Raw genomic sequence first — 18,248 nt, forward strand, 5'->3', positions numbered from 1 at the left:
ACACACACACACACACACACACACACACACACACACACACACACACATGCAACATTGTAATCATACGAATTCAGACAAATGTCTTTGATCTTGTTTTCCTCTCAAATTAATGGCATATTCGTCATATGATAAATTATGTGTAAAATCGCTTACGGAAAAAAAACAACTATTTGTTTGTACTTTTTCATAAATTTCCCTTTAATCTTTTCAACTTCTGTCTCTCCACTATGTTTTTAATGCTTTTGAGTCTGTAAAGCCTAAGCTATGGACAAGTTAGTGAGTCAAAAACATACAATATTAGGTCATACTACTTCCACCAATATCCTTTGATCCACAGTCATGCACAGTCTTCTGACAACATCATTTTTCAACGCGACATGCGTCAGTTTCTCCTTCCTCGCTTTCTTCATCGACCGCCCTGCTCACCTCTGTCTCCAGGAAGCGACGGAGGGCTCTCTTCTTCTTGATGTTCTTACGGCGCACAGACACCGCTACGCTCAGCACCATGATCACCACCAAAAAGAGGCCGCCGATCACCCCTGCTGCGATCAGAGGGGTTCTGAGGACAAGAAGTTGAAGAGGGGAAGAAGAAGGAAGGAGGAAAATGAGTAGATGATGAAGAGACAGATGAGGATGCAGGCAATGAGAAAGCATGACGCATTATCTCCAGGGGGTGGGGGGTTAGAGAGGATAAGGACAGTTGCTGTCAACAAACGCATAAAACATGTCTCTAAGTACATACGTATTTGGGCGATTTGAAAACCTTTTCACATTCAGTTTTTGTATGTTTTTTCATGCTAAGCTTTGGTACCAAACATCTCTCTTTGCCCTCTCTTATGAAACCAAGGCTGAGATCAAAAACATGGAAAAAACCATCAAAGTGAATTCTCAGCACCATACTGACGCTGTCATTTGAAATCAAGCCTCTAGACAGTTTTCCTGCTATGATCCCCAAACTGTCTTCAGAGTTTATGCAGAACTGAGTGGGAGGGGTTGGCTTTCCAGTAGCCAACCCCCACTTTGTTTTTGCGGTAATCAAAAAACTTAATTTGATCAAGGCATACTGAGACTTTGTCCTTAATCAAAGGAGAAAGGCTGTTGGTCAGGACTGTATATCACAGACTGCAAGAATACACTCCATACAATGTTATCACAGTCAGTCGGCTTCATGGGATGTGAAGAACTCGGTATCTTCTTTGGTAATTTAGATACCGTGTCACCATTACAGTACATAGGTTGTCCACCAGAGAGAATTGATAACTTAATTCTTCTAAATGTAAAATGTATCTCTGATTAAAAAACATGGTCATGCTTCTTTTGATTCATCTGTATAATATAGTGGGCTTTAGATGTGCTACTTTAGAAACAGGTGGATATAGTAAGCCTGGCGTTGTCCAGCTAAGTAAGCTATCTTCTGGTTGCAGCTTCATATCTAACCAACAGGTATACTCTACAACCGATAAAGATTGTGCATGTGTTTGTATGTATCTCGCACTCGTCAATAATAATCAGTTTATAGTGAGTCAACAAGAAAGGTCACCCACAATTTGACGCACGACCAAAATGCATTCATGCACAAGGAGCCAATCAGGGAGCACAGAGATATCAGACAACAGGCAGCTCTGATCGTCTTGAATCAAATTGGAAAGATACTGCCAAATGGGAACATGTTAAATGAGGACGTCAATTTTATCAAATTGATAATCACATGAGTAAGTGACACGAAGTGATTAATCCAGCTTAATCAGATATGCACACAATCTCCACACAACATGTGCGTTAATGCCAGGTGGAATGATGGCCTTTGAAGGCTTAGTTCAATCATGTATTTCTGATAAGCCACTTTTAGTCGTGCCCAAAAGCCAATACCTCCAACCGGTAAAAGATCTACAAGATGTACAACACCTCAGAGCAGGAAGCTAAGCATGGGGTTTGCTGGGCGTCTACTCCTGTATCCTTGCCACAGCTATCGTGGATAGGATAAGGGCTGATCATTTACCAATCTGCTGCAGTGCCCCTTCATCTTGTTGTTGTCCCAAAGACTAATTCAGAAGAGGAATGTTTGATTTTTAGCAGATCTCTAAAAGACGTGAATGTTTCTTATGCATCTATTGGTCTCAGTAAAAGGTTCATGACTGAATATTAATCAGTATTAATGACTATCCGTTTGTCTGTCTGTGTATCTAACTGTACGTATTTGTCATTCTGAAGCATCCTGTCCTGTTTTAGCCTGCTGCACGATTTTAGTTATGTTAGCAGTGTTGTGCTGCAGATCTCCAGACTCATAAGTAAGTTATTATGTGTTGGTTGCTCACCCTGCCTATAAGCCTTGTTTTTTCCTTTAAAAAAAAAAATCATATCCCATACACCACTCAACAATTCTCAGAGCCATTTGATGCCAAACTGTTTCTCTTATGAAATCTTGAATCCATTTGCTGTAAACTGCATTTGTTCCCTCACCCTCCCAGTAGCCTCAGAACAAAAGCTAAAGCACTATCAATTTATCAAGAACCAGGCAAATTGCTTGTGCGCACACACACACACACACACACACACACACACACACACACACACACACACACACACAGAGGCATTAAGGACACTCAGGGATTTTGGACCTTAGAGCTAGCCATTAATCAGAGACGTTGCTTACTGATATTATTTTGGGTGTGCGTGTGTCTGTGTGTACATGGTGTGTGCTACAGTGTAGGTGTGTTTTCGTATGAAAGGCAATACACGAAAAATAATGTTGTACCTGTCCATCCAGCCAATACAGTCTTGCAGTCTTGGTCCAATGCACCTAAGTAAACAAACACAGGACAAGCAAAAAAAAAAAACTGAACCCATTTTAGTTTATTACATTTTGGCTTGGAATATTTGCCCTCAGTGGCCTTTTTCTATTTTGCTTGCTTGATAATCCAACCCATGTCATGGGACGTGTAGACTTTAGCGAGAAAGGTCACTCATGTTGACTTGAATTCAGTTTTTTTAATGCAGGCCTACTGTATTACAGCTCACTACTTTGGCAACATTCACACACCAGGGATATAATAATCTATAATAAGATTTACATTTGTATTATTCATTATGTACTGGGAAATCTGTTAAGTTGCACATTTTAGAGAACGATACTACAAGATATACAATAAATAATCCAGTTTGAAGTTCATGTAGATAAACATGGTTTGGGACGTATTCCCTGCTAGTATTCTTTTTTCATCAGTAGGGATGCACAGGATGCGTTTTTATTTGTCTGGTGGGGGCTGTGACTGTACAGTAACTCACAGGGACAGACAAACAAAAGGGAACCTGTCAAGAGTGTATGTATTCATGTTACTGTGAGATGCTTTGAGTAAAGGTGTTTGCTCTACAGTGAGTCTGAGTGCATTCCAACTGGATGGAACTGGATTACTTTGTATCTGTCCATTTATTGTCAAAGTAATTTCATTCAAGTATGGACATTGGTGTGCTGGTCATATTCCTGACTCTACAAGCTACCTTAAGCCACGATCTATTGATTTCTCTTATCTGTCCACCACAGGCTTTATTGCTGTCTGTCAAAACATACAATGTCTGTGTGTGTGTGTGTGTGTGTGTGTGTGTGTGTGTATGCTGGTGATAGCATGTAGGAGTCACAACTTTATCCTCAAGGTTCAGTTTCAGTGTGTCCACATGGGTGAGAGATTACAAAGCTACATTGTCTACAGAAAGAAAGCAAAGATTTCTGCTGGAATTTTCACCAGTCCTGCTGTCTGGATATTTCAAATTTCCCATGTGTGCTGCGCACTGTGGCGTCTGACAGTCGTAATACTAGCGCCACAATACTGAGGCTCCTTTGAATATTTAGAAGTAAGGGATATTGGTTTCATCCTGTGTCTGTCTCTTTCCCTCTTTGTCTATCTCTCTCCCTACACCCAGCCGAGGTTTTTTGAGAGGTGGATCCGCTTATAAAGCTGTACCTGTGACAACTGTCAGCCTGGTGTTTTCCATTCACGACTACATTGCTATGCTCGAGCAAGCTGGAGGCTGTCACTCAGGAGAGTAGAAATAACAGACAAGGAAGTGACATAAACTCCCTGTGGAGTTCAATACAAAGTGATGTCTTACCAATCCTTGTTGAATATTACATTGAACGATCAGTGGCTAGTGAGCGACGGAGAGTGGCAAGGTACTTCACTGACTCCTCTAACTCTACTCTCTCATTTTCTGCTTTGCCTCTTTATTAATTTCTCTTATCTTGCAAGTTGTTTGATCATAATTTTTTGTTTGCAGGACGTGGATAATGAAAGGGAATATTTCTGATTATGCACTAATAAACCACTGTGTAAATGGTCTTAGATTGAGACAATGATCAAAAATAGTCTGTACCCTGTCGCTCCAGAAAGCGGCACAGGAAAATCCATTTGAGCGTCCTTGCTTAAGCTTGGTGATGTAGTTGGAACTTGCAGGGCTAGTTGGTGTGCTACTGCAAGATGCACCACTCACCAGTTACATGGTAGTGCTACGCAATAGCCAACCGAGCAAGTGCAATACATTAACACAGAAATGCATTACTAGAGTTATAACCATTGAACCCCACACCTCTGACCAGTCCTTGTCCTGATTGTCCTTACCCCTGGGTGCAGTTGGCATGGCAGGGATGACATTCATTGTTGGCTTCTGCATACTTGAAGATGAAGCTGTTGGCACCTTGCAGGCCATCGGGACACTTTTCAACACAATTAGGACCGTCCTTGAAATGGACGCATTTCACACATCGCTCGGGGCCCTGTGGAAAGAGAAAAAAAATGCATTGGTTTTTTTGAAAACATAGTTCTGACTAAAATGTACATGTGTATGCATAACCATCGGCGAGGTTCTATGTTGCCATTTAGCAGGGCACTTAACTGGGAGCTATAATTATTTTATTGTTATTATCATAATTATGATTTGTAGCATGAGTAATTTCTAGGGAAGCCTGCTTTACAGTACAGAGTTTGAACACTGCATTCCAGCGCTAAGAATACATTGAATGAATTGAAGGAAAAGCCAAATGTTTTTTGCTGTAGGTTTGCAGTGAGTGACATGTTAACTCTTCCTTCTTCCTACAAAGTTGTTAATGACTGATGAGTTTGGAGACAGAAAAGAGGTCTTTTTGCAAAAGGTTTGGTTATCACTAGTGAGTCCAGTGGTCCAGTGGCTTTCTCTCACAGATGTTTGATATCAAATGTACCTATGTAGAGACCATATACTTTAACTATACTTGACATCATGAAGCCTGGCATAAAGGACAAATCTGCGGTGTCACAAATTTAGGGGATTAAATATCTGCTGTAGCCTCAGAGTGTAATGTAGACTGATTGATGGGTATATTTCTACATCAATAACTTGCCAAGTGCAGGTTCCTTAGCAGCTGTATAGATTAAATTGTTGCGCTTTTGTAGCAGTTAAAGCGTGTGAACGAAAGAGAGATAACAGGCAGCAAAAGACAGAAGGTGAAAAGTACTACAGAGTATTAGGGAAAGTGACGTAAAGAGAGAGTGGACTTGGAAGCAGAACAGTAAAGGGGAGAGAGGCAGTAAAAGCGAGCAAGATATAATGTGAATAAGAGAGAGAGAGAAAGAGGGACGGGAGGGAGGGAGCAGACGAGACGCATAAAGCAGTGTGAGCGGAGCAGGCAGATAATAACCATCGCTCACAGCACACACAATGACCATAACAATCCGCCTAGAACAGGATTTATGGAGCTAATATAAGCGAGGAAGGAGGTAGGGGAGGAGAGGCAGAGAGGCAAAGAGCTCTCCCACACACGCCTTGTATCATCAAAAGGCCTAAAGAACATCTCATTGACAAACATCTCACACACACACACACACACACACACATACACAAACCAGTGGTGGAAGAAGTATAAAAATCCTTTAATTAAGTAAAATAACCAGAATACAAATTGAAAAATAATCCATTACAAGAATATGTCCTGCATTCAAAATTGTACTTGTGTGAGACAGAGAGAAGTATTCGTGGCAAAATGTATTTAAATCAAAAGTATCAGAAGTAAAATGACTTATTCTTATATCTATCCACAGCTTATTTCGCATACTTCTGGACCCATCAGCCGCTCATTTATGACTGTATGCTCAAGGACCTCTCATGGTTGTGGTGATGATTTGAAAAACATTTTATTGACTGTTGAATACCTTCATTGACTGCTGACTACGCACTCCTCTTAACTCGCAGGTCGGGGGCCACAAGAGATCAACAACTGCCTCAGTGACACCTCTGTCCTTACACTTCACAGAATCTGGAGTAACAATATTTTACTAACGTTAAGCCAGTGCTGACAGCTGCGTAGATTCAAATGAGTGTCAATCAGATGTGTGATAAGTGAGAGTAAAAAAAACTGATACTTTTGCAGTCTAGAAGCTTTTTATGGTCAAAATCTTCATCTGAAAAGTAACTAGAAACTATAGCTTTCAGATAGATGTAGTGGAGTTAAAAGTGCAATATTTCCCTCTGAAATGCGGTAGAGTAGAAGTATAGTAACACAGCACAAAATGGAAATATTCAAGTAAAATTATACTCAGGTAAAGTACTTGAGTAAAGGTACTTAATTACCTAAAAGTACCTAATTAAACACGCATACATAAACAAAGTGAGTGGAAATCGGATCAACATGCATTTCAGTAACATACACTGACATGGATGTCCAAATTGCATACAATAATTGACACATGTATTTACACAAACTCTATACGTGACAAGTAGGACAGAATCACACACACTGTTCGTGATAAACAAGGGGTAACCAAGGTAAAAAGATGGTGGCGAAGGAAGATAATGATCCTTTCGCAAGTGGAGGAGTGTGTATGAGTGCTTTTTCATACATAACCAGAAGTAGCATCAGTGCAAGGGCTTGTAAGCATGCATGTGTGTGTGTGTGTGTGTGTGTGTGTGTGTGTGTGTGTGTTTGAGTGCATGTAGTAACTCTGCGTGTTATCTTTGTAGCTTGTGTGTGTATATGAACATGCATCCACCCCAGTATAATTATGCAAATTGAAAGTCTTGCTGCTCCCACTGGCTTTAGCAATGAGCCTGGCACTTCGCTTTTGTGAGTGTCTTCCCACCCGTGGCTATTGGTGTGTACGTATGTGTGTGTGTGTGTGTGTGTGTGTGAGTCTGTGTATCCATTAGTCCAATCACATCAGCAAGCTAAATTATGTGACAGAGCAAACAAACAGTGTTTGGTCCAGCAGGGTATTGGGACATCCAAAAAGTGACAGGGATGCACAGCGACGCGACCAAAGTACCCTGCTGTAAATTTAAATTGGTCTGCCTGTGCGCTTAACACCGAAGTTTGTGTGAGCTGTTGTGTTCGAAAATTTATATTTCTATCTCTTCCCTTTTTTTTTTTTTGCACAAACACCAGCATCTCAGGCAGACTGACAATTCATCTTTACGAAGTCAGAGTTTATAGTCAAGATGGGCAGCCACATAAAATACTTTTCAAGGCATGATCGGGTGCATCAGGAAGGATTTACAAGACATTTTACTATGATATAATGCACAGACTAAGTCATCATGCTCTGCTGTAGATCTGCTGTAGTCTGTAAATATACTCCCACAATAAACCACAAAATCTTTTAAGCATTAATGATGAGGTAGAGATTTAATAAGCGTAGGGGCGAGAGGAGGTAGAAAAGAAACAATGGCACAAATAGGAAATAAATGGATGTGTTAGCTCCTATAAATATGACAGTGGGCAATTCAATGTAGTGGTCGTACAGCGCATGTATCCATCCCAGCAGATTCAAATGTATCATATTTAGATATGTGTTTCACTATCAAAGTGTTGCAACATTTGCAAAACATAGGAGGACCTCATAGAAAGAATTGTGGATATCATATATGAAAGTAGTTGTTTTTAAGACAATACATAATGGAACAGCTTTGCAACTTGTTTCAAAGATAAAAGAAACATATTTGAGATAAGAGAGAAAAGGGGATCAAAGAATAGATGAATAAAAATAAAAATAAAAAGTGGGAAAATAGGAGAGAATATGCCCCTTTCTTCAACGGAGTTATCTTTCTCAAACACACATGATCAATAACAAAACGCTGTCAGGTTAATATACAAGACAAAGTGTGTAAAGCAAAGTGTGTAAATAAAGGATAAGGAAACAGAAACATCTGAACAATGACGCAAAAATTGAACAGATGGGAATATTTTTATAATTTGCGGATGGCCAGCAATACAAATACAATAAATATAAGCATAATTGTAAGCACGGTAGCTAAATAGTAAGGAGTGTGTTTTATTTTCTACTGGAATTTTTACAGAAGTTTAAAGACCCTAGAATCACTGGTTAACACATGTTGCCTGTTAAAATGGCTAACGCAACAATCTGTCATACTTGCAACTGTTTTTTACAAATCTTGTTCTTTGCCTAAAATGATGGTATTCAATAGGATACTTGAGTTAAGCTTAAGTCTTCAGTTAGCAACCTAAGCTACTGTAGATCTACCATTATCACTTAATGTTGTCCTTTGCATAGCCTTCATTCATGGCTATAGTCATATCTCCAATCTCTCTCCACAGAGGGAATTAGGCCGATCAAATAACTCTGTGTAAGCCGTAATGTAATTGCTATGGGCTCTGTGGCCATAACATGATTGCTGTAATCCATTTGTGGTGCAACAGGTTACTCTGGGACATTTCCATTATACACAGCTTGACAAGACACACACACACACACACAAACACACACACATACAAACACGTGTACAGACATACTCACAGGCTGAAAACCATAACAAACAGTTGTTGAAAGTCATGTATGAAGTACATTTTAAGAATCTAACCCCAAAACATGTCTACATGCTCCAAAACTGTTAACATAGCCTTTATTTATTTTGCATTATTTCTGACTAACTAGCTGTAACCCTAATCATGCTATTCTCTTCACAGCACTCATCTCCCTAGCACTTGTCTAAGATGCCAAGTGCAGGGTTGTGGGGTATCAAACTGACAGCCAAGATAATCAAACCAACTAATATCATCCAACAACAACGAACGCAACAACAACTCAAAGCCAACAACCGAACTTGGCCTCTGCTTCCCATGTTTGCACACTTCCACAAAAACACAACAGAAACGACTACTTTTAAACTGTATCGGGCAAACTATCTGACAGAGTGTGATGCGACACAAAAGACAGCACATGGCCCCTCTGGCTTGCATCTGTCGCAAATCATCTCTCTCTATCAAACAGCGAGATGCGATTTTAAGAGAAAGCGCAGGGTCAGGGGCCTCATGTGGCTGTGGGTGTAGTGTGCAGGAGAGGCATACAGAAATGAAGGTCAGGGATTTTCTTTCCACTCTGGCATTTTTCTAATGTACAGCTGCGACCAAACAATCTTTCAAAGAGCGTCCGTGCTTCTCTAAGAGCTTGTGCAGTACAAAAGGCTTTTGGATAAAAAAAAAAACAACCATCAATTACTTTTAATTAAAAAAAATAAAATAAAATAAATGTCTGTCCCTCAATACATTTTTGATGGTTAATTCAAAAGTAAAAACAGATGAATATACAGTCACAAACTTACATGTGCTGAATAAAAACCCACTGCGAATTAGCATGCAATATAAAGCTGATCTTGGCTTAAACCATCAGTTTTACCTTTGACTCAGAACATGAGATGTAATCAATAGCGCAGCTGACAGGCACACTTTGACTGCTAATACAATAACTAATCATAGTCTAAGATGACCACAGGGAATGTCTGCAGCTCCAAGTCATTTGGTTTGTGGTGAGTGAAGTAATGCTCTGGCCTTGAACACTCCTCTTTGGGGGGCTCAACACTGAAAACAACAACTTAACCCTTTAAGCCAATTCTGCTTTTAGCTGGTTCGATTCATTGTTGGTTTTGGTCTTTTCATGGGATTTGTTGACAATAGGAGAAACACAGAATATCGTCAGCCACCTTGATTAAAAAGTTCAGTCTTGCCTTTAGTTTGATTTTCACTGTCACAGTATAACTAAGATGAGATATTGGCTCCATGACGTCGAGCTTTAAGACACATGAGGCTGCAGTTCTTCTTTCAATAATGGAATAATTCTCCCATTCCTCTTCAATGAATAGATACAAGATCATAACATAAACAAACTGCTGCAACAACAGCCCTGTTCTCTGTCTACATTAAGATGACAACGAGTGCTTCAATGTCTGCCTTACTATTGTTGTATAGAAGCAAGCTTACCGGACCAGTGCAGGTCAAGGAGTCATCGTCAGCTCGCTCGCACTGGGCATCACACTCCACACACACGGACTCATTGGCGTACTCTCGAATATCCCTGAGAGACAAGGAGGGAAGGGATCAAGATGGGTGTGGAAAAGAGAGTGACAAGAGGGAAAGCAAAACATTATTTGTGAAATAGAGCAATAACATGGCTTTGTGTCCTTAGCCATTATTGATAGTACATATAGCAGAAAAATACAAAGTAAATGTGTCATATGATTAATACAAATGTAAGTGTGATGCAGCACTCGCATACAAAACACTCAATTTAGTATATTTTCATTAGATATAAATCGGCTAATTCAGTGAAATTGCCTCATGGACAAATTGTGCAAAAGAAAGAAAACAATCCAAAAGCAGTGATCCGTTGAATTCCTGCTAAATATGAATTTCAAAGTCAATATCACATTATATTTTGCAAAATGTAATAATAATGTTTGGTTCATGTCCAGGATGTCATTTCCAGAACAATGGAGCAAGAGGGAGGGATTGAAAGTGATAAACACGTTGTTTTACTTCTGTTTTCATCTGCTAGTACGAGGGTCATTTATTACATTAGTTACTTTCAAAATAAAGGTCAGTATGTAGTGATTACATCAATATGCAGTCTCAAACACACACATACTTGCACACACACACACACACACACACACACACACACGCACACACACACGCACACACACGCACACACACACATTATTCTTAAACCCACAAGCATTGTAGCTAATTAGCTAACTGTAATACTGATACCATCACGCAGGGGGTCGACGCAGTTGAAAAGGTGCAGTACCTGCGAGGGGTGCAATGCTTTCAAAAATCAATTAAATTAAGTGCCTTGTTATTCAATTTCTGAAATCCCCTTATAATAGTAGAACACCAGAGTGGCCTCGAAAAGTCATTAAATTTGACCACAGTGCGGCTGAGTTAGCACTTTACCTTTGTCGCTCCAGGACAAGGAGAATGACTTTTGGGTACTTCTCTTTTGGTCAGTGAAGGAAAACAGAATGTTCTAGTAATAAAAAGGAAAAATGTCGTCGGCCCAGTGGGATCTAAATCAAATTAGTATTAATTATGCTTCATCTGGCCTTCATAAAACCTTCCAAGAGTCAGGGGAGGTTAGCCTTTGTCTGGGTGTGTGCTGGTTGAAATAATAAAGGCTGCAGTGTAGCTGGAGGATATCACTGACGCTTAAAGCTTATATGGCTTGATGTTCTGCTGTATTCGGCCTAACTGCTTTTTCTGGCTTTTTCTGGGACAAATACAAAGATACAGCAACACATTTGCTGTGAATAGTAAACCTTTATATAAATTTGATTCAAAAACATTCATTTCAAATGGCTTTTTTTAATTCCGTATTGCTGGACCTGTATGTTCACACAGACAACTAAAACTGCAGTTTTTGGCATTTAGAACAATCACGGCCAACATTTTCAACAACAAAGAACAATTCATTTGAGGTGTAAGGCGATTTTTCTGCTGTCTGACCGCCATGTGTAAATGAGCTACTGAGGCTAAAAAGGGCTATCTTGTGGCTACGCAAGTCCTGAGTTTTTGTCATTCACACTTGATATGAAGTAAATTCTGCATAGCGTCATGCTATCCTTGTTATTGTAGACTTGCTCTACCTCCACAGAGGAATAAAGCTGCTCTAACAAAAACAGTTTAACTAGGAGATTTCATTAGATGGGTCAACGCTGAGCAGATAACAAATAAAGGCATCAAATAATGACGAAATATGAAACATTTCAAGTGTGACTCGTGAGACACACAGTGTGGCAATGCTCAGAGGGAAGGGTTGGGTTTGCATTCAGTGAAGCTCTATATTTGGTAGATGATGTGCTGGTAACGCTGACGGTGTGGGTGGTGCTGACGCGCAGATGGACAGGTAGGCAGGGCGTGGCCCCGTGCGCAAGCAGTGACTGTGACACGCAGTGACACGCCTAGCCCCCCTGCCCGAACAGCACCCTCTGGTTCTCCTCACTCCTCTCCAATGTGGGCCACCAAAGATTTTTTTGATCATATATGGGCTCTGAACTCAAAAGCGTCTTTCCAGCACTTCTGGAAAAAATAAATCTAAATTGTTATTAATAAAACCCCTCGTGGGTTTAATCTTGTCACCGTCTTTTGTGAGAATAGGATGGCATTAAGCTATACTTCCTTTTTAAGTAGAGGCCCCCCCATTGTTTTGTCACTCTGCACGGGCGTCTTTTAAACAGAGAGTAACCACCGCATCTTTAATTTTTCTATTTACCCTGCGGCTCTTAAATATTATCCATAGTAAACAGAAAAAAATGACTGCTGAACTTGAAAGCTGTAACAAAGAGCCTTGGGGTGTTTTCGAGCTGGAATTTAAGTTTTTATTAGCTGATTTTCCAGCACGTCTTCCGACAATTGAGGATTATTTGAAAAATTGCATCATTCATGTTCATAGCTGAAAAGGATGAGTTGATGGATGTTTCTATATTTGTCCTTGATTTGATCAGTGGAACACATTTTACTGCTGCTTCACTCTGGACGGAGTTCGGTCACGTACTTGATTACTTGAAAAGCACAGTTACATTAGTGAATCATTTACAAACCACACTTTGTGGACTTCAGACAGAAGTTGTCTCATGTCTCAAACATGCTTCCACACAAGTTTTCATATTGTTTGTAAAAATTATATTTTATCAGAGCTAATTGGGTGAACATTTCGTTCATTTGCTTTAAAACATAATATTAGAAAACCAGGTGTTTAACAGCACACTAGCAGAATATTCTTCTATTGTTCACTTTCGGTTAGTAAGTAAGAACTTTGTCACCACCAGAGGATCCTGTTTGATGCCAACTGTACTTATAGTGTCGTCTCGCAGGAGGAAATATAACAAACTATACTGATACATTGGTACATCATTTTCCAAAAAACTTGCTTTCTTTGAAAAGTGAATTTAAAATTCAGAAATGCAATTTACAATTTACATTTAAGATATCCATTGTAAAGGACTTTATTAGGGTGGAAAAGCCACTTTATGAAGTATATAGTTACTGTCTTTCAATTTATAAGAAACTGATCAGCATTTAACAGGGATTTTTTTTTATAAAAGAAAAGGGGGAAAATATATGTAAAAGGGACGTTCGAAGTATTAAGACTGATCTGAAATGAACCAGACTTTGTGATATGACTTGGTGGTTAACATTCTTTTTTTTTTGCATCACGCAGAAAGAGATGAAGACATGCATTGGTTGTAGTGGTTAGTTGAAGAGATGTACACGTTTTTATGTGGGCAAACCTAAAACGCAATCAGGACCTGACGACAGTCAGAGGACAACACATTATGTGATCTACCAGTCAGGAGTCATCTGTATGCATGAATGAAGCGTAACTCACCCTTCATAAAGATTGCAGGTATCCACACAGGTCCGTCCACGGCTGAAGTATCTGCAGGAGAGGCACTGGTCTGGGCCAGGACCCCAACACCCGGTGTCCGAACACAACGGTTCACACACCATGCGCTCCTTGGCTGCTCATTAGACACACACACAAAAAGAAACACAGCATGACCAAAAAGAATTACATCCATGTTGTAGTTAACAACATTCAACAAAACTGTGCGTCTGTGTGTTTGTGTCTGCTCGTAAGGTCTTTGCCAAGCCAAATATCACAAAGCATGTCTCAAAGGGCTGTACATTTAACACATATCAATGAGCAATATCAGCAAAACACACTTTATTGTAAAATGTGCATTATATTTAAAAATAAAAACCAAATACAAAGCATTACAACCATAAAAACGTTACACGCACAATACATACAATAACTAGAATTACAGTCTCATGGTTGTATTCCTCCATACTGGTCAAGACGCAGTTTACATCCATATCTGTCCAAAATGTAAATACGTTTTCATCTTATCCTAGTTGCCTGAAGAGAGCAGCAGCTGTTAATATGCTGTGGTCTATGAAAGGTGCGTTTTTTGTGGGGATGATTCTCCTAAAAGTTGCCAGGAGTAATTGCAGCAAGACCTAGGAATAGGTGTAGGGCTCAAAAGACGTGCTGAAGGATGTATATTCAGTAAATTGAGCATTCACACAATAACTACCCTCATGGAAAAAGTGAAAGAATACCTAGTCCCTCCCACAAAATACTCCCATCCGATAACATCAACAGTTTTCAAACGCTTTTTAAAACATTACATTAATTAGCTCTTTATAGTCAAGGGACTGTGATGGCTATCCAACGTGAGTGCATATGCTGTACAGTGTGCTCTGTGTTTATATACATTGTCTCTATTTATGCATATGTGTGTGAAGTACTCTGTGAAATGGCTCACTGTAGAGAGAGCAAAGGAGAGCGCTGTCCTGCTTCATTAAAAAGATGCTGAGCCGACAGTGACGAAGCACTAGTGGGACCTCGAAAGCACCTGCAGATGCCATGCAGACTTGTTGATTTAGCTCAGAAAATGAGGGTGAATCGTCAGACCGGGAACTTTATTGTCTGGATTTATTTGAAAGGTTGAAAACAGCCTTTCAGCACTTCTCATAATGTTTGGTGTGTAAAATATACAGATGTTGAATATTAGAACTACAGATTTTCTAGTATCTTAAATCCATAAACATTAGTATCTGCTTTCAACACACACATTCATAGTTGCAATCAGTTAGATAGTCACGTATGTTTTGGTGTTTGGGAGAGTCATGCTATGCCATGATAAAAGTCACCACTGAATTCCAAAAGGACATTAAAGCATTAAAGGAGCCAGATTGTACAGTATGTGCTCTGTGTATCTGCCTCACTTTTTCTCATATAGTACCAAAATACTCAGGCTATTACATATATTCTCCTCTTGTCTCTGGATCTCTCATCTCTCTCTCTCGCTCTCTTTTGTTCCACAGCACTCGTTTCTACAAAGGTTGTTACATCTGAGAGCATTACAGTGACAAAACGAGAGGGCTGAAGTAGCGTGATGACAGCACTGTAAATACATCCAGAACTTTTATCATCCCATCTGCATCTAACATGGTTTCCCCCTTGTCAGTGGATTTTATAATGGATTTTTCTCTTCTTTTCTACATAGCTATGAACATGGTTATGACAAGGCCGCGGCTGTTTTTGAGGTCCTGGCCACATGTAAGCCAGGGGATATGCTAGGCATCAGCCATAGCATGTTCAGATTGCAAAAAATAAACCCTGACAGGATGCAGATCCATGGATAAAAAAGAAGTCAAGTGTTTCTTTTGAGGGCAGAGGATGAAAGTGTTGCCTTCCACAAGAGACAAGACCACCTCTGGTGGGCTTCCAGCGCCGTAGGTAAACTGACCATGCAGAGGAAAAAATGAGGAGAGGAGGAAAGATGGGTGCTGAAAAAAAGGAAATAAACAAGGGAAGAGGAGCACTAGCAAGATCAAAAAGATAAGCTCTTCAGATGTTTCTGACATGGTTGTAAAAAAAAAAGCCCATGGGGCTTGGGCTGTCAGGTGCCTTGGGAGACAGGAGTACATGCTATGATCATGATTATGAGAGAGAGAGAGAAATAAAGACAGAAAGAAGTAAGGAAGACGGAACAAAGAGCAGGGGAAAAACAGTCAAATCAAAGGAATAGGACAAAAAATGTAATGAAAATAACGAGAGCCCATCACAGAACTGGGGTGAACATTATCTAGAATAACCGCAGCTGTGTGCCTTCGCCAACCAGTAAAGTTGCAGTTTACATCCACGTCTGTCCAAGATGTCATCACATCCTTATTTTACCCTATTAGAGATTGTGTGAAAGTGTTGTAATTAGCATATGACTACTTGAATTAGGGGCCAAAAATGTGTTTTGTGAGGTCACAGTGACCCTGACCTTTGACCTCCAACATATAATCATCCTTCAGTCCAAGTGGACGTTGGTGCCAAATTTGAAGAAATCCCCAGGAGTTTGTGAGATATTGCATTAGCAGGCCTTGTAGAAAGCAACATTGAAAGCAAGGCAAGGCTCAATCATTTTTTTTATTCATTTAATTAAAAAAAAATCTTGAAAAACTAAAAGAGCTTTTTTTTTGGCATGGAGTCATCATTAGAACCATTGACTCCAGTGGCCCAATTGATATAATCTGAACATTACAGTAGCACCATGGCTGCCACCACTGACTGGCTGAAATGTGCTCATGTAATCACGTCTGTTATTTTGTAAGAGGACCACATTTGCTTCCATCAGTTGGAATATTTTGTAAAGATCATTGACTACAATCTTACTCCACATTGTGCAGACTGTCATATTGTTTTCAATATTTACTGCAGATAATTTTGACTCGTTATAGTAAAAAAAGCACAGGTGTTACTAATATCATTAACAATGGCTCCGATCATTTAAACTCTAAAGCTCTCTTGTGTTTACCGTGTGTCTGCAGCGTTCAGCCTTTAAGACATTACTGAGAAAAGTACGGTTATGCAACAGCCCTCTCTGACTTGGGATTATTCCACTGAGATGGTATTCACTGATGGTGCTAATTAACAGTTTCTAGCCCAAGATTTGACCTTTTGAAAATGTGTGTGAAGAACACAAAGTACATTTCTCCCTCATGTTTTAACCTAAGGCCTGCGCTCTAAAAACAGCATTATAAAACACTGACATTTTATTGCTAACAAGGCATCACTCAGCAGCACGTTGCCCTATCATAAGCTCTGGGATTCCCTTTTGTCAAATATTTTCTCTGATGAAGTTCTAGTAGGTGAAAGCTTGTCAAGTGCTTTGGACCAAAGTCCTTCTTTTCTACAGGCAACACAGTTTAAAGGTGTCTGACTTTGTTGTTTGCACAACGATGGTTAATTAACCAAACGCTTGCCTTTTAACAACATTCCTCTGAAGCAATTATTCAGTCAAAACTCAAAAGAGCAGTATTACTCTTCAGGACCAGACTTCAACCCAGTTCTGACTGTCAAATGATACTTCAGTAAAAACAAATTGAGCAGCTTAATGCACAAGGAATAGGTTTTAAGTATCATCCAAAGCAAAAAGAGTCAGACTTAAGGAGAGCCACCCTGTCAAGACAGGACATCATCTGCAATCAGAACCACAAAGAACTGCAAAAACACTCAACTCTAGTTCATAAATGAACAGCCAAACATCCTCTGGCCTTAATCGGTGAGCAAAAATAACAGCAAATATGACTAACTTTTAATTTCAACTGATTAGGAGAGTGTTGGAACGTCTTCAACCCTACAACATCAATCCAGTGGACAATTTTCCTTGACCTTGTGCTACCTGGAAGAAAACTGTTTTGTAATCTTGTTTAAGTAAGATTTGACTAAAACACGTGATTGCACAAAACATGATTATATATTTAGTTGTGCTAGCTAACAATAACTCTAGCACAAGATCTCCATCTTATAGAAAGTGCTACCTCGGTTTCAGGTTTCTCCAATAACCTAATGACGATACTACCACCACAACTTCTCACACTCTTGAATAAATATATGGGCACATACAGACTCTTTCTCCTCTGTCTTTGCTGCCCTATAAGGGCACACAGTCTGATGCACACATGCAGAGCCATGCCAAGGAGAGCTGTGTGTGTGTCCTCAAAATCACTGAAGAGAGAGAGAGAGAGAGAGAGAGAGAGAGAGAGAGAGAGAGAGAGAGGGAGAGGGGGAGGGAGAGAGAGAGAGCGAGAGAGAGAGGGGTGTTTGTGTGTACTTCTATCTATCTTTGTGAGGACCCATTTGAGTTACAGACCTTCGGAGTGAGGACATTCTGGACAGCCTGTCCTCACCTCTTCAAAGGCCTGATGGAGGGTTCATGTTTGTATTTAAGGTTCAGGTTAGAATTAGAATTGAGGGTTAAGATTGGGGTTCGGCATTTAGTTGTGAGGGTTTAGGTGAGGGAAAGGGGGTAGGGAATGCATTATGTCAATGAGTGTCCTCATACAGTTAGAAGTAAGGGTTGTGTGTGTGTGTGTGTGCGTGCGTGTGTGTGTGTGTGTGTGTGTGTGTGTGTGTGTGTGTGTGTGTGTG

At 39.9% G+C, this 18,248-nt stretch overlaps 1 protein-coding gene across 5 annotated transcripts in view; it reads right to left on the reverse strand.

The window, feature by feature from the left end:
• erbb4b (erb-b2 receptor tyrosine kinase 4b) overlaps window positions 1–18,248 on the reverse strand; it is a 272,516-nt gene that overhangs the window by 47,902 nt on the left and 206,366 nt on the right. For all 5 annotated transcript variants that reach the window (XM_031858651.1, XM_031858650.1, XM_031858649.1 and 2 more), the window contains 5 exons: window positions 13,644–13,776; window positions 10,238–10,331; window positions 4,614–4,768; window positions 2,756–2,800; window positions 427–559 (listed from right to left, as the gene is read on the reverse strand). In XM_031858651.1, the coding sequence (XP_031714511.1) occupies window positions 427–559; window positions 2,756–2,800; window positions 4,614–4,768; window positions 10,238–10,331; window positions 13,644–13,776 (560 nt within the window). The remainder of the gene's footprint in view (window positions 1–426; window positions 560–2,755; window positions 2,801–4,613; window positions 4,769–10,237; window positions 10,332–13,643; window positions 13,777–18,248) is intronic.

The sequence above is a fragment of the Anarrhichthys ocellatus genome, unplaced genomic scaffold (genome assembly GCF_004355925.1).
Source record: "Anarrhichthys ocellatus isolate YVR2014 unplaced genomic scaffold, GSC_Weel_1.0 scaffold20, whole genome shotgun sequence".
In the NCBI taxonomy this organism is placed as follows: Eukaryota; Metazoa; Chordata; class Actinopteri; order Perciformes; family Anarhichadidae; genus Anarrhichthys; species Anarrhichthys ocellatus.